The sequence below is a fragment of the Pithys albifrons genome, chromosome 1, assembly GCF_047495875.1.
Source record: "Pithys albifrons albifrons isolate INPA30051 chromosome 1, PitAlb_v1, whole genome shotgun sequence".
Classification (NCBI taxonomy): Eukaryota; Metazoa; Chordata; class Aves; order Passeriformes; family Thamnophilidae; genus Pithys; species Pithys albifrons.
This window is the reverse complement of record NC_092458.1, coordinates 113,931,692-113,952,087: the sequence shown is the minus strand read 5'-3', so window position 1 is coordinate 113,952,087 and position 20,396 is coordinate 113,931,692. Positions and strand designations below refer to the sequence as shown.

The 20,396-nt window shown below is 41.6% G+C and overlaps 1 protein-coding gene across 4 annotated transcripts in view; it reads left to right on the top strand.

Moving 5' to 3' along the window:
- EPHA6 (EPH receptor A6) overlaps nucleotides 1–20,396 on the top strand; it is a 410,680-nt gene that overhangs the window by 291,379 nt on the left and 98,905 nt on the right. For 2 of the 4 annotated variants that reach the window (XM_071564161.1, XM_071564178.1), the window contains 4 exons: nucleotides 4,876–5,038; nucleotides 13,139–13,247; nucleotides 16,648–16,718; nucleotides 19,924–20,049. In XM_071564161.1, the coding sequence (XP_071420262.1) occupies nucleotides 4,876–5,038; nucleotides 13,139–13,247; nucleotides 16,648–16,718; nucleotides 19,924–20,049 (469 nt within the window). Of the gene's footprint in view, nucleotides 1–4,875; nucleotides 5,039–13,138; nucleotides 13,248–16,647; nucleotides 16,719–19,923; nucleotides 20,050–20,396 lie in introns of those variants that run through there. The other 2 variants (XR_011698562.1, XM_071564170.1) reach the window with 2 other exon arrangements.

Sequence of the window (20,396 nt, the reverse complement as noted above, 5' to 3'; positions counted from 1 at the left end):
TAACTGCTGTCTTATTCTAGTATGTATCACAGCATTAAAGTTCAAGTGGCTGTGGAGTGCCATCATAGCTGATTCCTTAGGAAAACTAAGGAAGAATTTGGAGATTTCATTTCACAATGATTAATAAAAACTGCTGCCTTCAGAATTGTGGTTATCCCTTTAAAATAATGGTGCTTCCTCTGTGGGTCCCATTGTGGATATTCTTCAAACTGCTGCATCTGGGAAAGAGGGAAGATGTGACCACACAGTCTCATAAAAAATTCTTTTTTATTATTGTGCTTTTATTTAAACATTTATAGTGTGTGAATCCTGACACTCCAAATCTTACTTTAGTGTGGTGCTTACTCAGCTTTGCCATTGTGCTGTAGTGCAGGATGGAGAGCTGGGCCCTGTGCTGGATAGATTGAACCTCTGTTAGTATTTCTTTCTTTGAAATAACAGTGCTCTGAAAAGGCCCAGCAGGATTATTTTCATGTTGGAGGACAATAGATATAAACTAGAAAATGTATTTGCCATCAGTTGATAGCAAGTTGAATGTCTTTTGATTAGAGCCGTGTTTCTCTATCCCACCCAAATATTAATTATGACTAATCTTATATGCCTGAGAGTACCTGGATTTCTATCAGTGCTTTACATTAAGGGTTATTTAAGCACTATAAGCAAAATTCTGCATTTCAGCTTTTATTTCTATTAATTTTTTTTGCACTTAAGACTTTATTTATGTATCCTTCCTCTCACAACATCAGAGTGTAAACTCTTTGATTGAAATATAAGTCTAAACTGATAAAAGGTCATCACAGTTTGATTAGTCTTTATCAATATTTTACTTCTATCTGTGCAGAAAGTCTTTATTTCTGTGCTGTTTCCCACAGTAAGGTGGGGGAAAGGTTAGAGAGCAACATGTTCACATTCCTGGAGGGTGTGAAAATAGATCCATTTGTTTGCAAGTGTTATCAGAGGATAACCTCTTTCTTTTCAGTACATTAGGAAAATGGTGATAATCATCACAATAGAACACCTGGATAGTGAAGTAACATGACATTCATTAATAAAGTAGCTGCTTTCAGTGAGTGAAGAACATCATTTACTCTGCTGAGGTGGCACAGTGGAAATGTTTCATCCCAGCCTGTGTTGGTGGGACAGATCCAGCTGCTCTGGTGCTTTGCACAAGCACAAAGCTTCCCATTGGCTTTTCTCCTCTGGTACTGCTGCTCCATTAAATCAGGTTGTGTACTCTCAGACCATTCTACCTTCCATTCAGTCACTCTGTTTCCTGAGAGAGGAAAAAATGACTATAAAGCCAAGTGAAAAACTGGGATAGATACAGATCTAGATACACAGAGGTGGTGCAGAAAGAGTCCCTTTCTGAAAGCTCTTCCTGTTCATGCACTGCCCAAACTGATTTGTGAACAGCCTCTTATAATCAAAACTGAAGCCATTGGCAAGAAGAATCACCCAAACAATAAGAAAAATACAATTTCCTTAGAAATAGAGATAGCATTTTCAAAGTTCATAATGCAGTTCTGGTTTCCTTGGATAGCTGGTCACAGGCTCAGTATTACACTGTGAAATAACACTGGCATCACTTGCATTTGGATCATCTTTATGTTTTAATTGCAGATTTTCACCAAGATAAGTTTGCAGTAGTCTATAGAACAGTCTTATGAGTTTTCCCCTATCAGATTCTTCCTAGGAGTTCTATGAGTATATTATATTTAACTTCAACTTCAGTTTAACCCCTCAGCCCCTGTGTTCTCAGAACTGCTTTTTGTGAGTCCTCTGCAATCTTGAGATCACAGATGCTGCTCTGATATTAAAAGGTCAGAGCTTTTCTGGTACCCCCTGTATGGGCCATTGTCAAGAGTTGGACTCGATGATCCTTGTGAGTCCCTTCCAACTCGGAACAGTCTGGGATTCTGTGATTCTCTTTTATATGGACACTGGGCTGTACATAGTGATCAATAGTTCTCTTACTCTTTGTGTCAAGGGAAATGCAGCCAGATCAGTGAAACTCTTGCTTTATTTGGCAGATTTTGTAACAGTCCTCTGTAGTTATCAAGAAATACAGAATAAATTTAGTCCTTGACATTTTGCACTGATCCTGATCCTCTGTTCAGGTCAGACTCCTTCTGGCACTCAGACCCAAAGCTTCCTTTGGATGGAAAATAAGGTGCAGTGAGTGGGGTTTGTGCTCTGGCTTTCCAGATAGGCTGCAGATCTTGTCATTGTCAAGAGAATGGAATAATGGCAAAGCATCCACCCTTTGGAGAATTGCCTTATGTATGAATCCAGTCCCAAAAAGCTGAATCCAGTCCAAAAAAGCTGAAATTCTTGTGCATTATTTTGTTGATTAAATGTTACCATCACTCGCTTGTCACACTCATTGTCTTTGACTAACTACAAAAAAATTAATTGTGTTTGATACCTTTCTGTCCACACCCTTATTCTGGAGCCCCTGCACCCAAACGTTGTACACAAACAGTAATTAGCCTGGAGTAACACATAACAGAGCTCAAAATCTTCTTTTCAGAAGTCGTTCCCAGTTCTTTGCTGCCACTGGCTTTGTTCTACAGATTTGCCCTTGGGGACTCTCCACCCATTTGTTGACAGAATTTCCATCCTCTTCTGAAGGACCATCTGTCTTTTTACAGTTCCACAAAAGTTTTTCTGCAATCTCTCCAGCAGGTCAGCATAAACAGTTCATTGTTAAGGGCTTAGGACTGGATTTCAAGCAGTGAGGTAGCCGGGGAGGGGGGAAATGCAACTATTCTGTTGTGCAGTGAAATCCCTAAGCCACTGGTCTCTTCCAGAGCTTACAGGTCACAGAGTCTAAATACAAATTTCCAGAGTGTAAACTCTTTGCCCATCTATGGGCCATGACAGGCCATTTTTTTGGTCTAATTCTTGGCCTGTGTTGGTTGATAACTTGTGTTAAAGCCTTAGTCTCTTTGGGCAGGAGTGTACACACTGTGGGCAGCAGCTGCAGTGCTGAATAAACCCAAGCCTTGTGTTCTCCAGGTTTGTGTCACATTCAATTTTGCCTCATATATGCAATATTTTTTCAAGTTGAAGTAAACTTGATCACAAAAAAAGAAAATTAAAATCTATTACTCTAACAAGCAGGCTTTCTATCAGAAGACAATAGATATTTTCTGAAATGCTAAAAAAATGTATGTCTTAAATCCACAAACTTGTTTAAAGTGAAGTTCTAACATTTCACATAACTGGGGAAAATCTGATGCTTAATGAAGTGGTTAGTATATTAGTTATGGTATCTATCCATAAGATTCCATGTACAGTTGATCTTGCTACTTCAATTTAAATACATGCTTCTCAGGACTTCAAAATTTGGTAATAGACTGCAGAACAAACCAACACTTGCTCTCAGTGTAGTTTCTCAAATTGTTTCCACTGCTTGAAGCAAGCACCAAATGCAGTTATTTTATATATTGGTCACTGTTGCCTTCCTTCTGCTCCTTCCCTTGACAGAATCATGAGGTTGTTTTTGTGTGTTGGTTTTTCCATCTGGTTTTCTCAGCCATCTCCTTGTGGGCCTGTAGGGAATAGTGATACACCTGCTGCCTTGTGCTACTGTGACTTTGTGCCATTAACTCAGCCTGTTTGATATCAAACTGTGTGTTTTATATAAAAAGTACGTGTGTGTATGTTGCTCAGAAGGGATTAAGAGTGCAGCAGAATCTGACTGGGACCTGTTCTTCTCCTGGTTAATCCCTTCTGTGAAGGAGATTGTTTCCTTCCCACCAGGTTGGAAGCTCCCTTTGAATAACTCACACATGCTCCAGTATCACTGCATGGTGTAATAAATGTGTATGGTGCCCTGTGGGTGTCACACCTGGATTGTTGAGCATATGCCAAGGACATTCCTGCTCATTTGTCAGTCTGGAGACAAATCCTGCTCTGTTGAGGTAAAGCCAGCCTTAAGGCACCTCATCAAATATTACAGATTCCTGATTTATCAAGTGACAGGAACCAATGACAGGGAATAAACATTCTCCCTCTAAGTCATCCCCTCGTGTAAAAGCACTGCCAGTGCCCTGTCAGCCAAACAGCTCTCAGTTTTCAGTGCAGTCCATGTGCTGGGCTCTGGGCTGCAGCAGCTGCTCTGCAGTGGGAATTCCAAAGGATCTCTGCACACCCTAATCCCAGGGATCTCGGGAATTCTCAGCAGCTGCCCAGCATCAGCTGCCAGGAGAGGGACAGGGAACTCTGGAGAGAGTTTGAAAGTGAATTTCATGTACAGCTACATCACAGTTACCTGCAAAGAGAAACCTAGTTCAGCAGCAGTGAAGGAGCTGAGCTGTGCTAGACCTGCACAGACTTTAAAGGAAAAGTTAATTTTTATTTCCTTTTACCCACTGGTCTACCCCTGGATAGCGCCGGCATTTTGGCACTACCTGTGGGTAGAAGTGAGGAGCAGGTCTTGGAACCCTCCCACATCTTTCCTTTACAGCTTCCCAGAATTTGCTGCCCCCCAGTTTGTCCACTGGGCAGAAATAATTAGTTACCATTCTAGCTGTTATTTTTCTGTGAGTGTAGCCTTGTACTGATTCCATACTGGTTTGATGATGGTGTAATTACTAACCCAACTGACAAAGATGTGTCAGTGTGCAAGATTAAAGACAAAGAACTGGAAATCTGAAAGGCAAGGCCATATCATGCATTATGACACAGCACAGAATCAGAGCACAGAAATCCATAGCACAGAAACAAAGCACAGAAATCCATACCTGCACCTCCTTTTGTAAACACATTGACATTCATGAGAAGAATGTGGAGCTTCAGTTCTGTTATATCATTTTTGCAAAGTCTGTTCAACTCAACTTGCTATCATTTCTTCCCTCTTTTGTCCCTCAGGAGCATGAGCAGCTCAGCTATTCCTCCACAAGGTCCAAGGCTGCAAGTGTTATCATCACAGGTCTCAAGCCAGCCACCAAGTACATATTTCATATCAGAGTCAGGACGGCAGCAGGATACAGCGGCTATAGCCAGAAGTTTGAATTTGAAACTGGAGATGAAAGTAAGTTTCACTGAAGGGAAGTACAAAAAAAAATACATAAAATAGAAGCAGCATCTGATTCTTAAACAGTGAGACACTGGAAGTTTGAATGGCTGAACCCACACCATTTGTTTACCTCAAAGTGACCACTGCTGTGTGATAATAAACAACTAAGCCTCAGGCTTTGGATTTATAACAAAACCAGATGTTTTAGCCCAGTGCTGTGGCTGAAGGGATGTTCTCTTCTATAGAATTTCCTTATGGGTCCTTTCCAACCTGAGATATTCTAGGGGTCCATGATCCTTTCTTTCTTTATAGAAGGCCTTGCTTTTGGCATGTAGAAATACCCTTAGTCGGGCTTCAGGTAAATCCACAGCTTCCTGCAAGCTCCCAGAACATGGGGGGACTCTTCCCTCTGCATTTGGTAGTGCTCCCAGACTCTACAAATAAAAAAAAGAAAACTTTTATATGCATTTCCATCAACCAGTAAACCTACTGAATTTGCCAGTAAGAAGTAGAAAGCTTAAATACTCCGTCGGAATATGCAAAAAGGCTTCACTGTGTGATCTTCATGCTCTGGACAGTTTTATATTTAAGTCATGTATTGCCCTCCATATGAAAGAAACATAAAACAAGGTACTTATGTGTGTTTGAGATAGATACAACACTAGATACCACACTAAAACACTCATTAATTAAATTACTTTAATTAACCAATTATGTATACCACGTTTTTCATTAGTATTCTGGAATTCAAGTTGCTTAAGCCAACGTACAGACTCAAAACTATGTGAGTGTTTCCAAGAGCACCCAGGGATTTGTGTTTCCACTTTCATTGCTTCTTAACTTCCCTTTCTAAAATCACTCAGGGATACATTTCCAAGTGCTTAATGGCTAATTGGACTTCTTAAAATTTTCAGCACACTTAAGCCAATTGGTTTGAACAGGACTTGGGTGCTTTCAAGAATTTCAGTAGATCTTGTCTGCATTCTCTGATGCAATAAATACCTGGCATTGGGCACCCAGGGACATGATCCATATAAAAAATAAATAGTATTTAAACCTCTGTGAGTCCAGTTGTGTTGGCGAAAATGCCACTTGCCCATCTACAGCAGGAAGACTGTGGTTCCAGTTAGCTCAGTTGGTTAAAACTTGGCTGTAATAATGCCAAGGTCATGGGTTCAATCCCCTCTGTGCGCCATTGACTTAAGAGTTGGACTCGATGGTCCTTATGGGTCCCTTCCAACTCAGAACAGTCTGGGATTCTGGGATTTCTGTCCTTGGTACTGCTGGTAGAAACTCCATTCACTCCACCCAAGCCCCATCTCTCTCTCAGTTCACTAATAGTGTGGCTCTTGGGCTGCATGGGGAGCTTAATGGTAACATCCTTTTCAAAGTATAACACCAGAGCTGAACCTGATCCTGAATTAAACTGGAGAAATAAATCTGTTTCCAATGCCACAAACAGACCTAGCACAGCTCACCTCCCAGTAATTCAGTTTTTTTTACTTACAGACCTAAGGACTTGCTGCCTGAATTGTCTTACACAGCTGAATAAACAGAACAGCAGCATTTTTGTCAGTGCTGTTGTACTCCAAGATACTGCCCTGTGTTGTTTGGGACAGATCTGGGGGAGTTGTGTTGAGGCTGCTTAGTTATCAATACACAGAAATGTTGACTTGCCCTTGCTGGCACACACCTGGCTCACAAGCCAGTCCTGTCAAGCTGTGTAGGAATCTCTCCTCATTTACTATCTTGACACTGCTCACCTGAAAACTTTTTTTTTTTAATGTACATTCTTCTCAATTATTCTTCAAATAATAGTCAATCAATAGTAGATGGCAGTTCCCTCCATCCCTACCAATTAGGAACAAGTTACTTGGTGAAAATTGGAAACAAGTACCTTTTGCAATTAGTTTTTGTGAACTTTCAGTTAGCCAGATTTTAATTAATTTAAAGCTAACATTTTCATGAAAAGACTGGGAAGAACAGAATGTTTTAAAAAGTCTATGTTGTCAACAGAAAATTTGTCAACCAACAATCTCATCAAAATTTAAAAAAAAAATACTTCCAGTCATGAGTTTGATAAAAATCATTCTCCATTGGCATCAGCTTGTGACATCCTTCAGCTCTCTGCCAATTGTACAGGTTATAGAAGGGAAACTTCCAAGACCAGTTGTAGGTAAATCTCTAAGTTTATTCCATTTACCTTGTTTGAATATTGACATAACTTGTTAATAGGTAGTGGGGGAAAGCAGGGAATCCAAAAGGAGGATTTTTCTTAAAAGTGATAGACTGGTAATAAAAAATGAGCCGTTCATCAGTGTGTGCCAAATGTCCTGAAGCATCCCGTGCTTGGCAGGGTTCCTACACTCAGGTCCCACTGCTGTGGCTCTGAGTTGAGCCATAACCTCACTTGCACCTCCTGTTTTTATCTATCAGAAGTACCAACTATCCGAGTCGCCACAAAAACCCCTCTGGTCCTTCCTGAAAGAGAGGAAAATGTATTCTGAGAATAAAACCCCGTTTGTCCTAGAGCAAATATGTTTTAATCTGTAACTGGAAGCCTTTCTTTTTTTTCTTCTTCTCTTCTATAAAGCTCTTTATGGAAGATTTTTTTTGGTTGGTTGGTTTTGTTGGATTTTTTTGTAAATTAATGATTCAAAGCATATTTTTTTCTAGAGAGGTGGTTTTTGCTGTGTTACCTCAGAGGCCCTCGTGCCTGGAGGAATGTGTAAAATACTGACCAATTTACAGCTGTTTGGCAGGGCAGTGTTTTCATGCTGCAGCTCTCTTGTTCTAAAACTGAGGGTGTTTTCCATGTCAGCCTTTCCATCATTAGGAGAAAATAATCTGAAAGTGAAATGGTTGGGTTCTTCCAAGGGGCCTGAGGGACAAACAGCATTTCTGCAGTGTGGACTATCACAGTGCTTGGGCTGAGCAGGGTGAGAATATTTAATATGATATTTAATCCAAAAGCAATGTAGACTTTAAATAAGTCATATTGACAACAAAAAATAAACATTTCAGAAATGTTAATAGAATACCTGATTAGTTATTTTATAAAGTTGAAGACTGAAAAATCATTGGCCTGGAACCCTGATCTTGATGAATAAATGACTTTAATTTCTTTACCCTAAGCACAGATGGTGGCACTCATGTACCAGATTCTCACATTATTCCCTTCCTTCCCACATCCAAAAAATGTACATTTAACTTTTGAGGTTCAAATCATGCTATTTTGGATTTGGGCTTCATATTTTTCAGAACTCCAAAGATCACGAGAAGGCTCCTGAATCATTGTTTCCAGCAGAAATCCAGTGCTGCTTGAAGCATCACATGCTGTGATTCCTGCCACAGCAGAGGGGCCATCCCTGTGTATTTTTAGAAATACACTGAATTACCAGTGCAAAATAGTCTTTTTTTTCTTTTAGAATGCTTGATGTTTTGACAGTAGTAAATTGAATTTGTTGCTGGAACAAATTAATCAGATAGCACATATCTCACATTTAGAAACTTTCCTGTTGGGTCTCTCCCCATGTCTGCTTAGTCCTACTGTTCAATATTAACACTGGATGTCAAAGAGTGTCTCAATCACAGAATCATAGAATGAATTGGTTTGGAAAAGCCCTCCGAGATCATCAAGTCCAACCCTTGGTCCAACTCCAGTCCCTTTACCAGATCATGGCACTCAGTGCCACGGCCAAGCTCAGCTGAAAAACCTCCAGGGATGGGGAATCCACCCCCTCTCTGGGCAGCCCATTCCAATGCCTGAGCACTCTCTCTGCAAAGAAGTTTTTTCTGCTCTCCAACTTCAATTTCCCCTGGCAGAGCTTGAGCCCATCGTGCCCCCTTGTCCTATTGCTGAGTGCCTGGGAGAAATATTAAACTATTTCCTGACTGTGTTTTATATTTCCAGCCAGTTTTTGCTACATTTGATTTTGGCCCATCTGGTTGCTCTGCTGGATGTGTCCCGAAGCCCCAGAGACCTCACTTTTCCTCTGCATTTCCTAAACAGGAGGATGTGTCCTCATTCAGGTCTCAAACAGGTTCTCCCTTCGGCCCCTGCTCAGGAAATGGACACACTTGAAAGAAAACTCTTCAAGTGAACATACAGCAAAAAGTTTTACTTTCTCATGCTGGTGAGGGAACTGTCTTTGCCTGTTAAATGCCCTTTTTAAGATCCCCTTCTCCCATCCCCACATTCCCCCTTTGACTGGAGCCCTTCAGTTTGTTGCATCACGGGAACTGCAGCACTTGAGAAAATGTGAATAATCCCCTAATGGGACTCTGTATTTTCCTTACCTGTTGTTTGCAATGCCTTGTAAAGCCACTGACAGCCAGTTGCTGGCTATTAGAGCCCTAGTTCCCACTGTCCATACTTATCCATCCTCCAGCTGCTCACTCTTATCTGTCTGGCTGTCATGCTTGTCACATTTTATCTGTAACTCTGCTGGAAGGTCCTCTGCCTGATAGATGTCAAGTTGAAATAAGTAAAGGATGTGGCTGAGAGGCAGGCGAGAGCTGTCATTGGGCCTTCCAGCTCTTTGATACCGAATACACAAACTTCTAAAACACTGTGGAGAAATTTGCTCAAAGGAAAGAAAGAGCAGAGCTGAGAGATTCTCTCTGTCTTTCATCCTCTTTGTGAAGAGCAGACTGGGGGTAGGACTGAGCCCAGGCTGGGTGCAGAGGGGTAACTGGGCACAGTGGCAAGCAAGGAAGCTGGAGCAGTGCAATTATACCCTTTAAATGGCATTTCAGGTCTATAACCCCAGCTGAGCATGAGGAGTTGGGAGGGAGGAGTTTACCTGGATAATGAACCCCTGGGTACATAAATGAAGTCACACCTTTGACTGATTCCATCAGCTGCAGGTCCAACGTGTTTGAAGGGTTTGGACACCCAAACATTACAGGATACTGTTGAATCATCTGCTGGGATAAGTCACAAATTCTCCCTTTTCTTTGTTTTATGCTACTCATTTTTTAAAAAACTCTGTTTTCTGTCAAAATGAACTTATTCAGCAGCCAGGCAGAGAGAATGAAACACACAGCCAGACTGAGAGTCAGCTCAGTTACCAATCATCCTGCCTAGATGGATTTGGGGGGTGCACAGCTGGCAGGTATTACACTGGGCACTGGACAGTGTAGAGACAACAAAATATTGATTTTAGCTGGCTGTGTTGTCTAAAAAATGAGATTCTGGAGAAAAAATAATGCTGTGTGCTGCTGTGATTAAATGCAGCACGCAAAGAGATGAAATACGTTTGCAGGAACTTGCTTGGCTTTGCAACCTTTCCTAATTGTTTTTTAAACTGAGTTTTGCTGTCTTGCATAATCAGGAATAGTTCTGAGGGGAAACATGGGGTCATAGACCAATATGCACAGGAAAAATGAGGGAGAAAAACCAGGAAATTACAAAAGAGATTCAAGAACATGCACAACAAAAGCAACTAAAGCTCTTGGTATTTACAACTTGAGCTTTACCTTAAGAGAAAGCTGGAGAAATGAGAATAGATCAGAGAGGCTGAGAGGCACATTGAATTTGATTCAGAATGGCAAATTGCTGTAAAACTAAAAATTATTGAGTGTCCCTTATTACTGTCTCCTCTCTGCCTAAACAGTGTTTTAGGGAACTCTTACCTGTGGGGGATGAGTTGTGTGTGCACACACACGTGTTTATGTGTGTGGTGTTCACTGTGCCTTTATTGGTTTGGCTGAAGGATCACTTCAAGCAAAAATAAGTGTTCCCATCATTTTACCTTACCTGCCTCTCTGTCAGCTTTTAACGAATCCACATTTTCCAATTATACTCGTCTGTCATTTGACATTTTGATCTGACGAGTAAATGAAGGTCATGTGGAAGTTTCAGGCTTGAAACTTACAGTGATTTGGCTACTTGAAAAAAAAATCCTTATATATTGGACTGTGGCATCTCTGCCAACAGAGTAAAATACAAACAGGAGAAACACAGTGATCACTTAAGTATGTCCAGACTCAGCTAAAAATCATATTGCTTAGAGGTGGAAAGAGCTTAAGCCAGTCTGGAATTTCTCCCCTTCATTTATGTGACTTTGGTTCCTGATAGGAAATATATTTTATTAAGTGGATAGATTGGATTCTGATGTAGCTGGAACTCCAGGAATGAGCATCTCCATCCAGCAGAGATGATCCAGGACACACAACTTGCTTCATCTTGGTAGTTGCAGGTTCTTTGGGCCACGGACTCAGCCCCTACATTTGCACCAAGAAAGGCCTTGGCAGTGAATGTCTGTTGAGGAAAACCACAGCTAATCTGAGCTTGTGCTCTGCTTTTCTCCTGCTGGATGCACTGTTTTCTCACCCATCTTTTTCCCATTAAAAGCAAAACAGATTGCTGCAGTTTATCCTATCCCTCCCATCGCTGAGATGGGCAAGAAAACTCCTCTGAAACTTGTCTGTTTACAGCTTCAACCCCAATAACAATCTCTGCTGCATTTAGCCCCACTCCCCCTGGTGTGGAAATGCTGTTCAGCATTTCATTTGCAGAGCCTGGTGTTATTTGCACTGTTAACTCATGTGGCATGATGGTTGGTAGGTTGTGTTTTTCCTGCTAAATCTGTCCTGGTGGATCATCCCAAGCACAGAGTCAGAATCCACTCCCACAGCACCCCCAGCCCTCAGTTTGAAGCCCAGCTATTCACAGAGTATTTGCTCCATCATTTATTGAAGGATGTGAGTATTTAACTTGTTTGCTGAGAGTTTGTGACCACAGATCCTCAATGCCTGGGAATTTCCTGCCTGTGCCTCTCCCATAAAATTATATGAGCACAAACCTAATGGCAGGAATTTAACAAGTTGGGGTTTGCTGAAAATTGTACATGGACTGCTGTTGTTTTTATTGGCTTTACTACTATTACAAAGCCTGTTTACACTGGTAGTTTCTAAACCACACACAAATATCATTTAGAAGCCAAATGTTTTTCTTAGAGACAGCATTTTATGAGGGTTTAGGAACAAAGTGTGCTTTGTGTTGGGCTTCATCAGCTGCAAAGTGAGAGAATGGAGCCTGCTGGGATCCCCAGGCACCAGCCTGGGTGATTTCCCTGAGCTTTAATCATCAAAAGAAAGCCAAAGATTTTGCTTATTGAACAGTTTGCAAGTTTAAGAAAATCAAAGTTGCTTCCCTGACAAATGTAGAATTTATTTTCTTCTCTGTTTTTGCTACTGTTGTCAGAGGTCATTGAATAGAATTATTTACTCTCCTTTCAAGACACAGTTTTATTTCCCATGGAAATAGAAAGTAAGAATTGGGTAAATGTCATGTGGTGAAAATGTTCAAGTGTAACTGGGTTTAACAAATAAAACTTTGAAGTCACAAGGCAGGAGACAGAGAAAAAAATGAGCCTAATTCTGTTTCTGCTCATGGAGTACTTGGACAGTGAGGACCAACCAGTCTGTAAGGAGATGCTTTGTCCATGTAAAGCTGTAATATTATACACAATAAATTAATGAAAAGAGCAAATGTCTGAAAAGATCAAGTGTCTGGAGATCAGATAATTTCAGGTGACCTTTTTGAACTCCTAAACATCCTACAAAAAGCAGAGAGAAAAACACGAGGCATAAGAAAATGAATTTTATTTTGTTTTTGACTACGGTGTTGTCAGCCCCCAAACTCTGTGCACTTTGTGTCAGTAAAACTAAACTGCAGAGTGTGTGAAGCTCCACATCAAAGGTGCTTTTCCTGCTTTTCTTCCTCCTGACCCCTGGTTGGCATCTCTCACATGCTCAGCACTGCTGGTGCCTTCCCTGGGACAGGTTGGTGGGGAGAAGTTCTGAAGGAGATGCAGGGTGAAGATAAATAAAGCTAAAGAAGATACAGTTTTGTGTCCAAAATCCTGTCCTATTCAGACTTCAATAAACTGCAAGTTTCTGATAATGCCATTTTAAAAACCTTCATCCAAGCTGGGACAGGGGTTGTGGTTTTTCACCTCACAGACACAATCCCATCTGATGCCCTTGCTAAGCCCTGAGGGAACTGTCACAAACCACGGTGGCCACTGAAATGTTCTCACCCATTCTGCAAAAACTGGGGCTCACTGAGCCTCTTTAACCTCCCTTTTTATTCTGCTTCTCTTTCAGCCTCTGACATGGCTGCGGAGCAGGGCCAGATCCTCGTCATCGCCACTGCTGCCGTGGGGGGATTCACTCTCCTGGTCATCCTCACTCTGTTCTTCCTCATCACTGGGAGGTAATTCCAGCCGGGGCTTCTCATCCAGGCAGGGTTGGAGCCAGCTGGAACCAAGAGTTAGGCATAGTAGTGAAATTTAAACCACATTGTCAGTGCTGCAATAAGGGTCAGACACAGCGTGGTGAGTGCCCCTCTCTGTCCAGCACTGGGAATAGTCCCAGTTCTCTTGTGAGGAAGACCCATTTTGGGGAGAATTTTGGATAGTTCAAAACTCAGTTTCTGGACCTTTTGCCTGCAGAGTGAGAATTTAAAAATACATTGTACCTGCTGCACCCTCGAGGCTCTGACACTGCAAGCTAAAAAATATCTCTGCATTATAGTTTACAAAGGGTCATAACTGTAAACTGCAAAGCTTTGGAGGGTGTAACCTGAGGATTTTGGATGTCTTGGGGCTGGCAGTGTAGCTTGCTAAATGCACTTCAATGGACTGGTTTTATTACTTTCCCTGTATTAAACTTGTATGAAAAGTTATACAGAATTATGCAGATATTTTATATGCATCTATTAAGATAAAATGCAGGAATTATGAAATTAAATTGAATGAAGGAAAACCATTCTCCAAAATGCTGGAATGATTCTACTGCCTGTGTTATCACTGGCAAACAAAATATTTTTCTAAAGGTCTTGTTTTATTGCTTTTTGAACTTTTTTATTTTTTTAAGATTGAAGATATCCCAGTTAAATCTGTGTTGCTGCACTGGAAAGGGAATTCACCAGTCTGGACAATGGGAGGGATTATTTTTTATTACTAGTCACTTCTTGTGCTCACAATGCTTTTAGTGCAGTGCTCTTTGTCCACATTTCTTCAATCCAGGTGCTGATTGGGATCAAGTAATGACATGGTGCAAATTGGGTGAGAAAGCATTTTGGTTTGAGTGGGCAGATGCCAGGCAGAATTGCACAGGGAAGGTTTTAAGGGAATTTATAAATTCTAATTGCACTAAAAAGGACATGCATAGGTAGGAGCATCAGTCCTTGCTGGAGCTCACATTCCCACGGGGTGCCTTATTTCCCTTTTCCCTGGAATTATATTTCTGGTTTGTTGGTGTAGCATTACCTGTCATTGAAAAAGGAAGTGAAGTTTTATCAGTGGAGGCCAGAGGTTTATTTGCAGTACCCCAACAACTAAACATGGCACTACAGGAGCTGCCACGATGTGAATTAATGTTCTTTCTGCTAAATACATGAGATTTTAGCTCATTTGGTTAAAACTTGGCTGTAATAATGCCAAGGTCATGGGTTCAATCCCCTGTGTGGGCCATTGACTTAAGGGTTGGACTCGATGATCCTTGGGGGTCCCTTCCAGCTCAGAACAGTCTGGGATTCTGTCTAGGATTCTGTCCTGAAATAATAAAACCAATGTTCTGGTTAACCTTGAAACATATTGTGACCTTAGATGATCTTGGAACCTAAGTAAATATTCCTGGGAGCTGACAAACAGTAGGGTCTTTCAGAAGAGGGAGGAATTATTTAGACAAACTTTCAGAGAAAATGATTGTGTGGAATCCTTATGTGAAGTCCTGAAGCATAACTCAAACACCTCCTTTAGAAAGAGCTCACTAAACTCAGGAATGGAAAAAAATGGGATTCTTTCTGTTTATTCCTCCTGTTTGATGGTGTTAAGGATATCAGAGTCTCTTGGCTTTCCAAAGCCTCACTCCATGGGACCATTTCAATTATGTAAGATATGAATTCATTTTGCAGTGCTGCTTAAATGCAGTGATAAGAGAACGTTCCACAGAAGACAGAGCAAGAAAATTTTTAATAAATACTCAATTTGCTCTAGGGCTGGAGGCAAATTTCAGCATGAAAAATGAGACTAGTACCCTCCAGATGTGCTCTGCTCCAGTGTTCAGAATTACCACTTGCTGAGCTGTGGAGTCTCAGGGCTCTGCTGAGCCCACTCAGAGGGGAGAGGGTGGGTCAGACAACACCTGCCTCTGCTCTGGGCTGAGGGATCACCCCCAGGAGCCAGCAGGGAGCACCACTGGCAGTGGAGATAGAAAAAATGAAAGCAGCAGAGACTTGGGGACACAGGACAGGGGGCTTGGCTTGATTCCAGGAAATGTGATGTTAAAGCTGAGTGTGGTTTAGTCTCATCATTACACAAATGATTCCTCTCTGATGGTTCTGTAGCCACATGAACAGAGAATGAGGAGAATCCTCTGCTGGTGATTAATCACTGACTTCTGTAGTCAAACCTGGGGCTTGGACAGGGTTAAAGTCTTGTCTGACTGTTCCCTTGGGCAGCCACTTGAAGTGTAAGGACTTGTATTTAGTGTTCTTGCCACCCCACAGACCAAAAACTGGCACTGGCACCCTTAGTGGTCACAGCAACTGGGGCCCAATGCCAAAGTTCACCCACACTCTGGGAATCCACTGGTCTGCATTTCCCCCCATGAGGGCACAGAACCATCACAGCTCCAGAAGTTTCTGCCTGTCAGTTGTCCATCACTTGTGCAGCAGTGAGGGAGTTTTGGAGTGTTCCTTCTGCCTTTCAGCAGCTTAAACAAACCACTGAAATGGGGGGGTGTCCAACTACTTCTTATATATCCATTATTAGTATGGCTATGCTGCCTTTAATTAATGTTTATTTAATTCTAGAAGACTGGTAAGGTACATACAGAGGACAGGCTTTTTTTTTTTTGTCAAGCTTATCTTGGGTTCAGGCCCTCCACAACCCTTAGACTAAAAGATTTCCCTCTAAATAATAATAATAATAATAATAATAATAATAATAATAATAATAATAATAATAATAATAATAATAATAATAGCCAACACCAGAGTTTTGGGTTGTTTGCCAAGGCTTTGCAATTTCAGAGCAGTCCTACAGGCATATGCTAAATCCTCATGTGGTTTATCCTGTATGGAATTTGCTGTCTTAGACAAAGTAATGTCAGTGCCTGGCTCAGACTGCACAGAGCCATCAGCAAAAAAGGAAAAAAAAAGGTGATCCTGATGTGAAAAAGTATTGTCTTTTTTCATGAAGTTGTTATTATTCTATTATAAAGAAAATGTGAGCTTTTTTGACCCAGTGGATATTAAATTTAATAGGACAAAGTTTAATTACCACAAACCTATGTATGCAAACAGGAATGCAGGGGAGTGATAATTTATTGAAGTATCAAAATTCTTTGGAAGAGTTAAATTCAAAATAAAGTATTGCATCAAACTTAAGGAGTAATTTTCATGCTAAGAATTCAGCCATGATCTTATTTTAGTTTGTATCTCATCTATTTGTAGTTCTTCGTGCATATTTCCCCTTTAGATTCATAGCTCAATATTATTCCAAGTGCAGAGATTCTGGCTTTCATAAAAGAGCAGATAAAACTTAATGTACATTTATTTTATTCATGGCAAGTGTTTTATTTAAAACCTCACTTGTTTTTCTTGAAAGATGCCAGTGGTACATAAAGGCCAAAATGAAATCTGAGGAGAAAAGAAGGGCTCATCTGCAGAATGGACATTGTAAGTGGTTCCCACTGTGTTACAAAATACCTCTGTCATGTTTTAAATGAAGAATGTTCATTGTTTGGATACTGATGATTTAATCTGGTTATGTGAGTAGTTCCTCATTGTCTGCATCATCACAGGTGTTTGTTTTTTTAATGTCCTCATAACAATTTTACTAAATTCATTCTCATTATTAAGGTGGGGGGTTTTGGTATTCAATTCATAATATTTATCAGTTTTTCTGATATATTTCTTTGAATTCTCAGTTGTTCTTGATGTTAAATTTCTGCCTCAGGGTTGCTCTCTTGGTGACCATGTGACTTATTTGTATCTAGTTCTCTTTGGATTTAGGGATCTGCACTTCAGCCACCCGAGAAATAAGAAGTGGAATGGGTTGTCCTCCCTCCTGTTCCTGCTCACTGATCAGTGCAGGGAGAGAAAATCCTGGCAATCTCTCAGGGGCAGTGCATTAGTTTCTATAGTTTAGTTTAGCTACCCAGTTTAAATTAGTTGCCTTGTTGCTTTCTGTTAGAGCAGGTTTGTTTTGTTCTTTTTTAGAGTTTTTTATTCAAGGGGTATTATACAAAAGGTATTAATTTTTATTTTTCATCATTTTCACAACATCCCTGGAAATACTGTGATCAGCGCAGAAGTTCAGTCACCAGAAGTAAAATCTTTTTGGAGGTTACACCACTCTATCCAGCCAAGTGTCTCTCTCAGTCAAGGAAAGGGGCACATTTCCCCATAAAATACACTTCCTAGAAATATTTGTTTGTCATTTGGTTCCAACCGTGGTCAGAAATGAAAGAGGACAAAAACCTTCATACAGGAGTTTGATAAATAGCCCCAAGCCTGTGGCTGAGTTTATAAAAGCCTCACTCAGTGTCTTTCAGGCCAGGGTAGGTGATAACTGTATTTCATGTTGACACAAAGCTCCATCTCCGAGGCCTCTCATTCACTCGCGGTTATCTCACCATCACACTCGAGGGGCAGAGTCTCTGCTCAGATCTGTGCTCTGCAGAACTGTGGCTAAAGAGGAATTACTGTGATTTCCCCCAGCAGCTGAGACTGGTCCCTGCTTTCCCCTGACCACTCAGTGCCTGCACAGACACCCCCTCCATGCCAGCAGCACCCTGGAGCTGCCCATGGATTTGGGATCCCCCATCTCACCCTGAAACAGCTCCTGGGGCTGTGCAGTCTCCCCCAGGACCAGGATGAGGGTGGCAACTCCTGGGCTGGCTGAGGCTCATCATTATCTGCTCATCAGCTGCTTCAGACTCAGCTATGAAGCAATAAGAAGAATGGCTGAGAAATGCTGAATCCTTTTTAAAGGGATTCTCTGGCCCCAGCTGCTGTACCCTCCTTTTATCCTCATAAGTTGATGCATTATTTACATCAGCTTCTGTTAATGGATTGAAGGTTTTCCAGAACTTAATCATCACATGGCAGCAGCCTGAAAAGAATTCCCATCCAGACAGTCCAAGAGAAACAGCATAACTTCTGGAATGTGCTACACTCAGGAACACAAGGGACATTAGCCATGCCAGAAGGTGATGGCTTGCTGGAACCTGCCAGAGCCACCTGGCACCAACCCACCATTGCCATGGCCATCTCCAAGGAAACAGGCAGGAGTTATCAAAGCCCTGGGAATGGATTTGGATATTTATGTTCTCATCTTGCACCTGGCTCTGGTTGTTCCAGCTGACCACAAGACAACAAAGCAGCACAGTCCTCCAGGACTCATCACTGTCTAGAACTGCCTGAAGGGAAGTTCTGGCCAGGTGGGGGTTGGTCTCTTCTCCCAGGCACTCAGCAATAGGACAAGGGGGCACGATGGGCTCAAGCTCTGCCAGGGGAAATGGAAGTTGGAGAGCAGAAGGCAATTCTTTGCAGAGAGAGTGCTCAGGCATTGGAATGGGCTGCCCAGAGAGGGGGTGGATTCCCCATCCCTGGAGGTTTTTCAACTGAGCTTGGCCATGGCACTGAGTGCCATGATCTGGTAAAGGGAGTGGAGTTGGACCAAGGGTTGGACTTGATGATCTCGGAGGTCTTTTCCAACCCAATCCATTCTATGATTCTGTGGTTCTATGACTCATCCTTAGGGAAAAGGATCTCAAAGATGTGCCCTGTTTGGCCAAAAGAATGTTCAGCCATTCTCTCCTAAATAAAAGGAGTGGATTAGGAACTGATGTTTTCAAAGTAAAGGGCAGATTGCCTGAATTGCCCAAGGAGCAGCAAAAGGGAATATAAATTGTTTTGGCAGTGCTCACTGTTAGTCTTTGGGCTCTGCTTTTCTCCATATCACTGAGCCCTCACTTGGTGTCACTCTAGACCAGCTCAGAGCTCGTATTTTCTGCATTTCCCAAACTTAGCAGCTGTACCTGAAGCATTCCTTAAGGATGTAAGCCAAGTGCTGAGACTCCAAGGAGCCTCTTCGGACTGAAATACTAAATAGATTTCAGAAAGGAAATGCTTACAATTAAAAATAAAATGGGAATGTAATTTAACCTACTCAAAATCAAAATAGTGTCTCCCTTAAAACTTAGTTAGGGCTGATATTTTCTCCTAGGGAGAAGTTTCCAAGAAACTTTATTGTCCTCTTAATTTTCCTGCCTGAACTGCTGTGCCTCAGGAGCACCTGGGACAGAGACAAAACTGTAAGAATTCAACACCCTCTTACCAGTTAAATACCAAAGGCCGTTGACTTTTTCTTCCTGTGGGCCAGGCTAAACTCTGGGGCCCATGTAACCAGCAAACTTGACTAACTAGTTTCATAAATAACATTTAGAGAGCCTAATACTAGTATTTTCTCCATCCTTTATGCTAACACTGGTTACCAGTTATTGCCAGCTCAAAGGATGCGTCTTGTCTCAATGCACTGCAGCAATCCTGAAGAAGGAACCACGTTTTCAGTCCCCCTCTCTAAGGAGTTGTAAGAACCAGCTCATTAATATCTCAGAAGCCTCACCCAAAAGAAGCCACTTGAAGGACAAGTGTGCTCAGTCTTTGAGGACCCAAGTGCTAACAGCAAATGGGAACAAGTTGTGCACTCTGCAGTTGGTTCTGTGAAATCAGTAGCAAGCATTAGTAATTTGGGGTCATTATCCTCCTCTGTTGAGTTCTGGAACTTTAAATGTGGGAGGTTTAATAAATTATTTCCAATCCTTTCAGTGCATGAATGTCAAAGTTCTTGATTCCTCTTATTCTCTCTTTTTTGCAGTGCGTTTCCCAGGACTCAAAACATACATCGATCCAGACACGTATGAAGACCCATCTCTTGCTGTCCATGAGTTTGCCAAGGAGATAGATCCTTCAAGGATTCGCATTGAAAGAGTTATTGGGGCAGGTAAAACTATACCCACTTAAAAGAAAATGTCCAGGCATGGCAAGGCTGCTTTTCCTGAGTCACCAGGACAACAGAAGGGGGCAAACAGAGTACAAAATATGGGTGTATTTCTGTGGTAGCAGCAATTCTCTCTCCAGTGTGGTGTGTAGGAGGGGTTGCATTTGGCTGATGTTCCAAACGTTCAAACCAGGAGTTCTTCACAGGGAGATTCTCCAAAGGGAATGATTTATCCTAAGCCTTTTTTAAGGCTGTATCATTTTTTGGGGTAGGGTTGTTTTTTTGCCCTGTTTGTTGGGGGGTTTTGTTTGTTTTTCCAGATGTGCTCAAAACATTGTGTCACTCAGCTT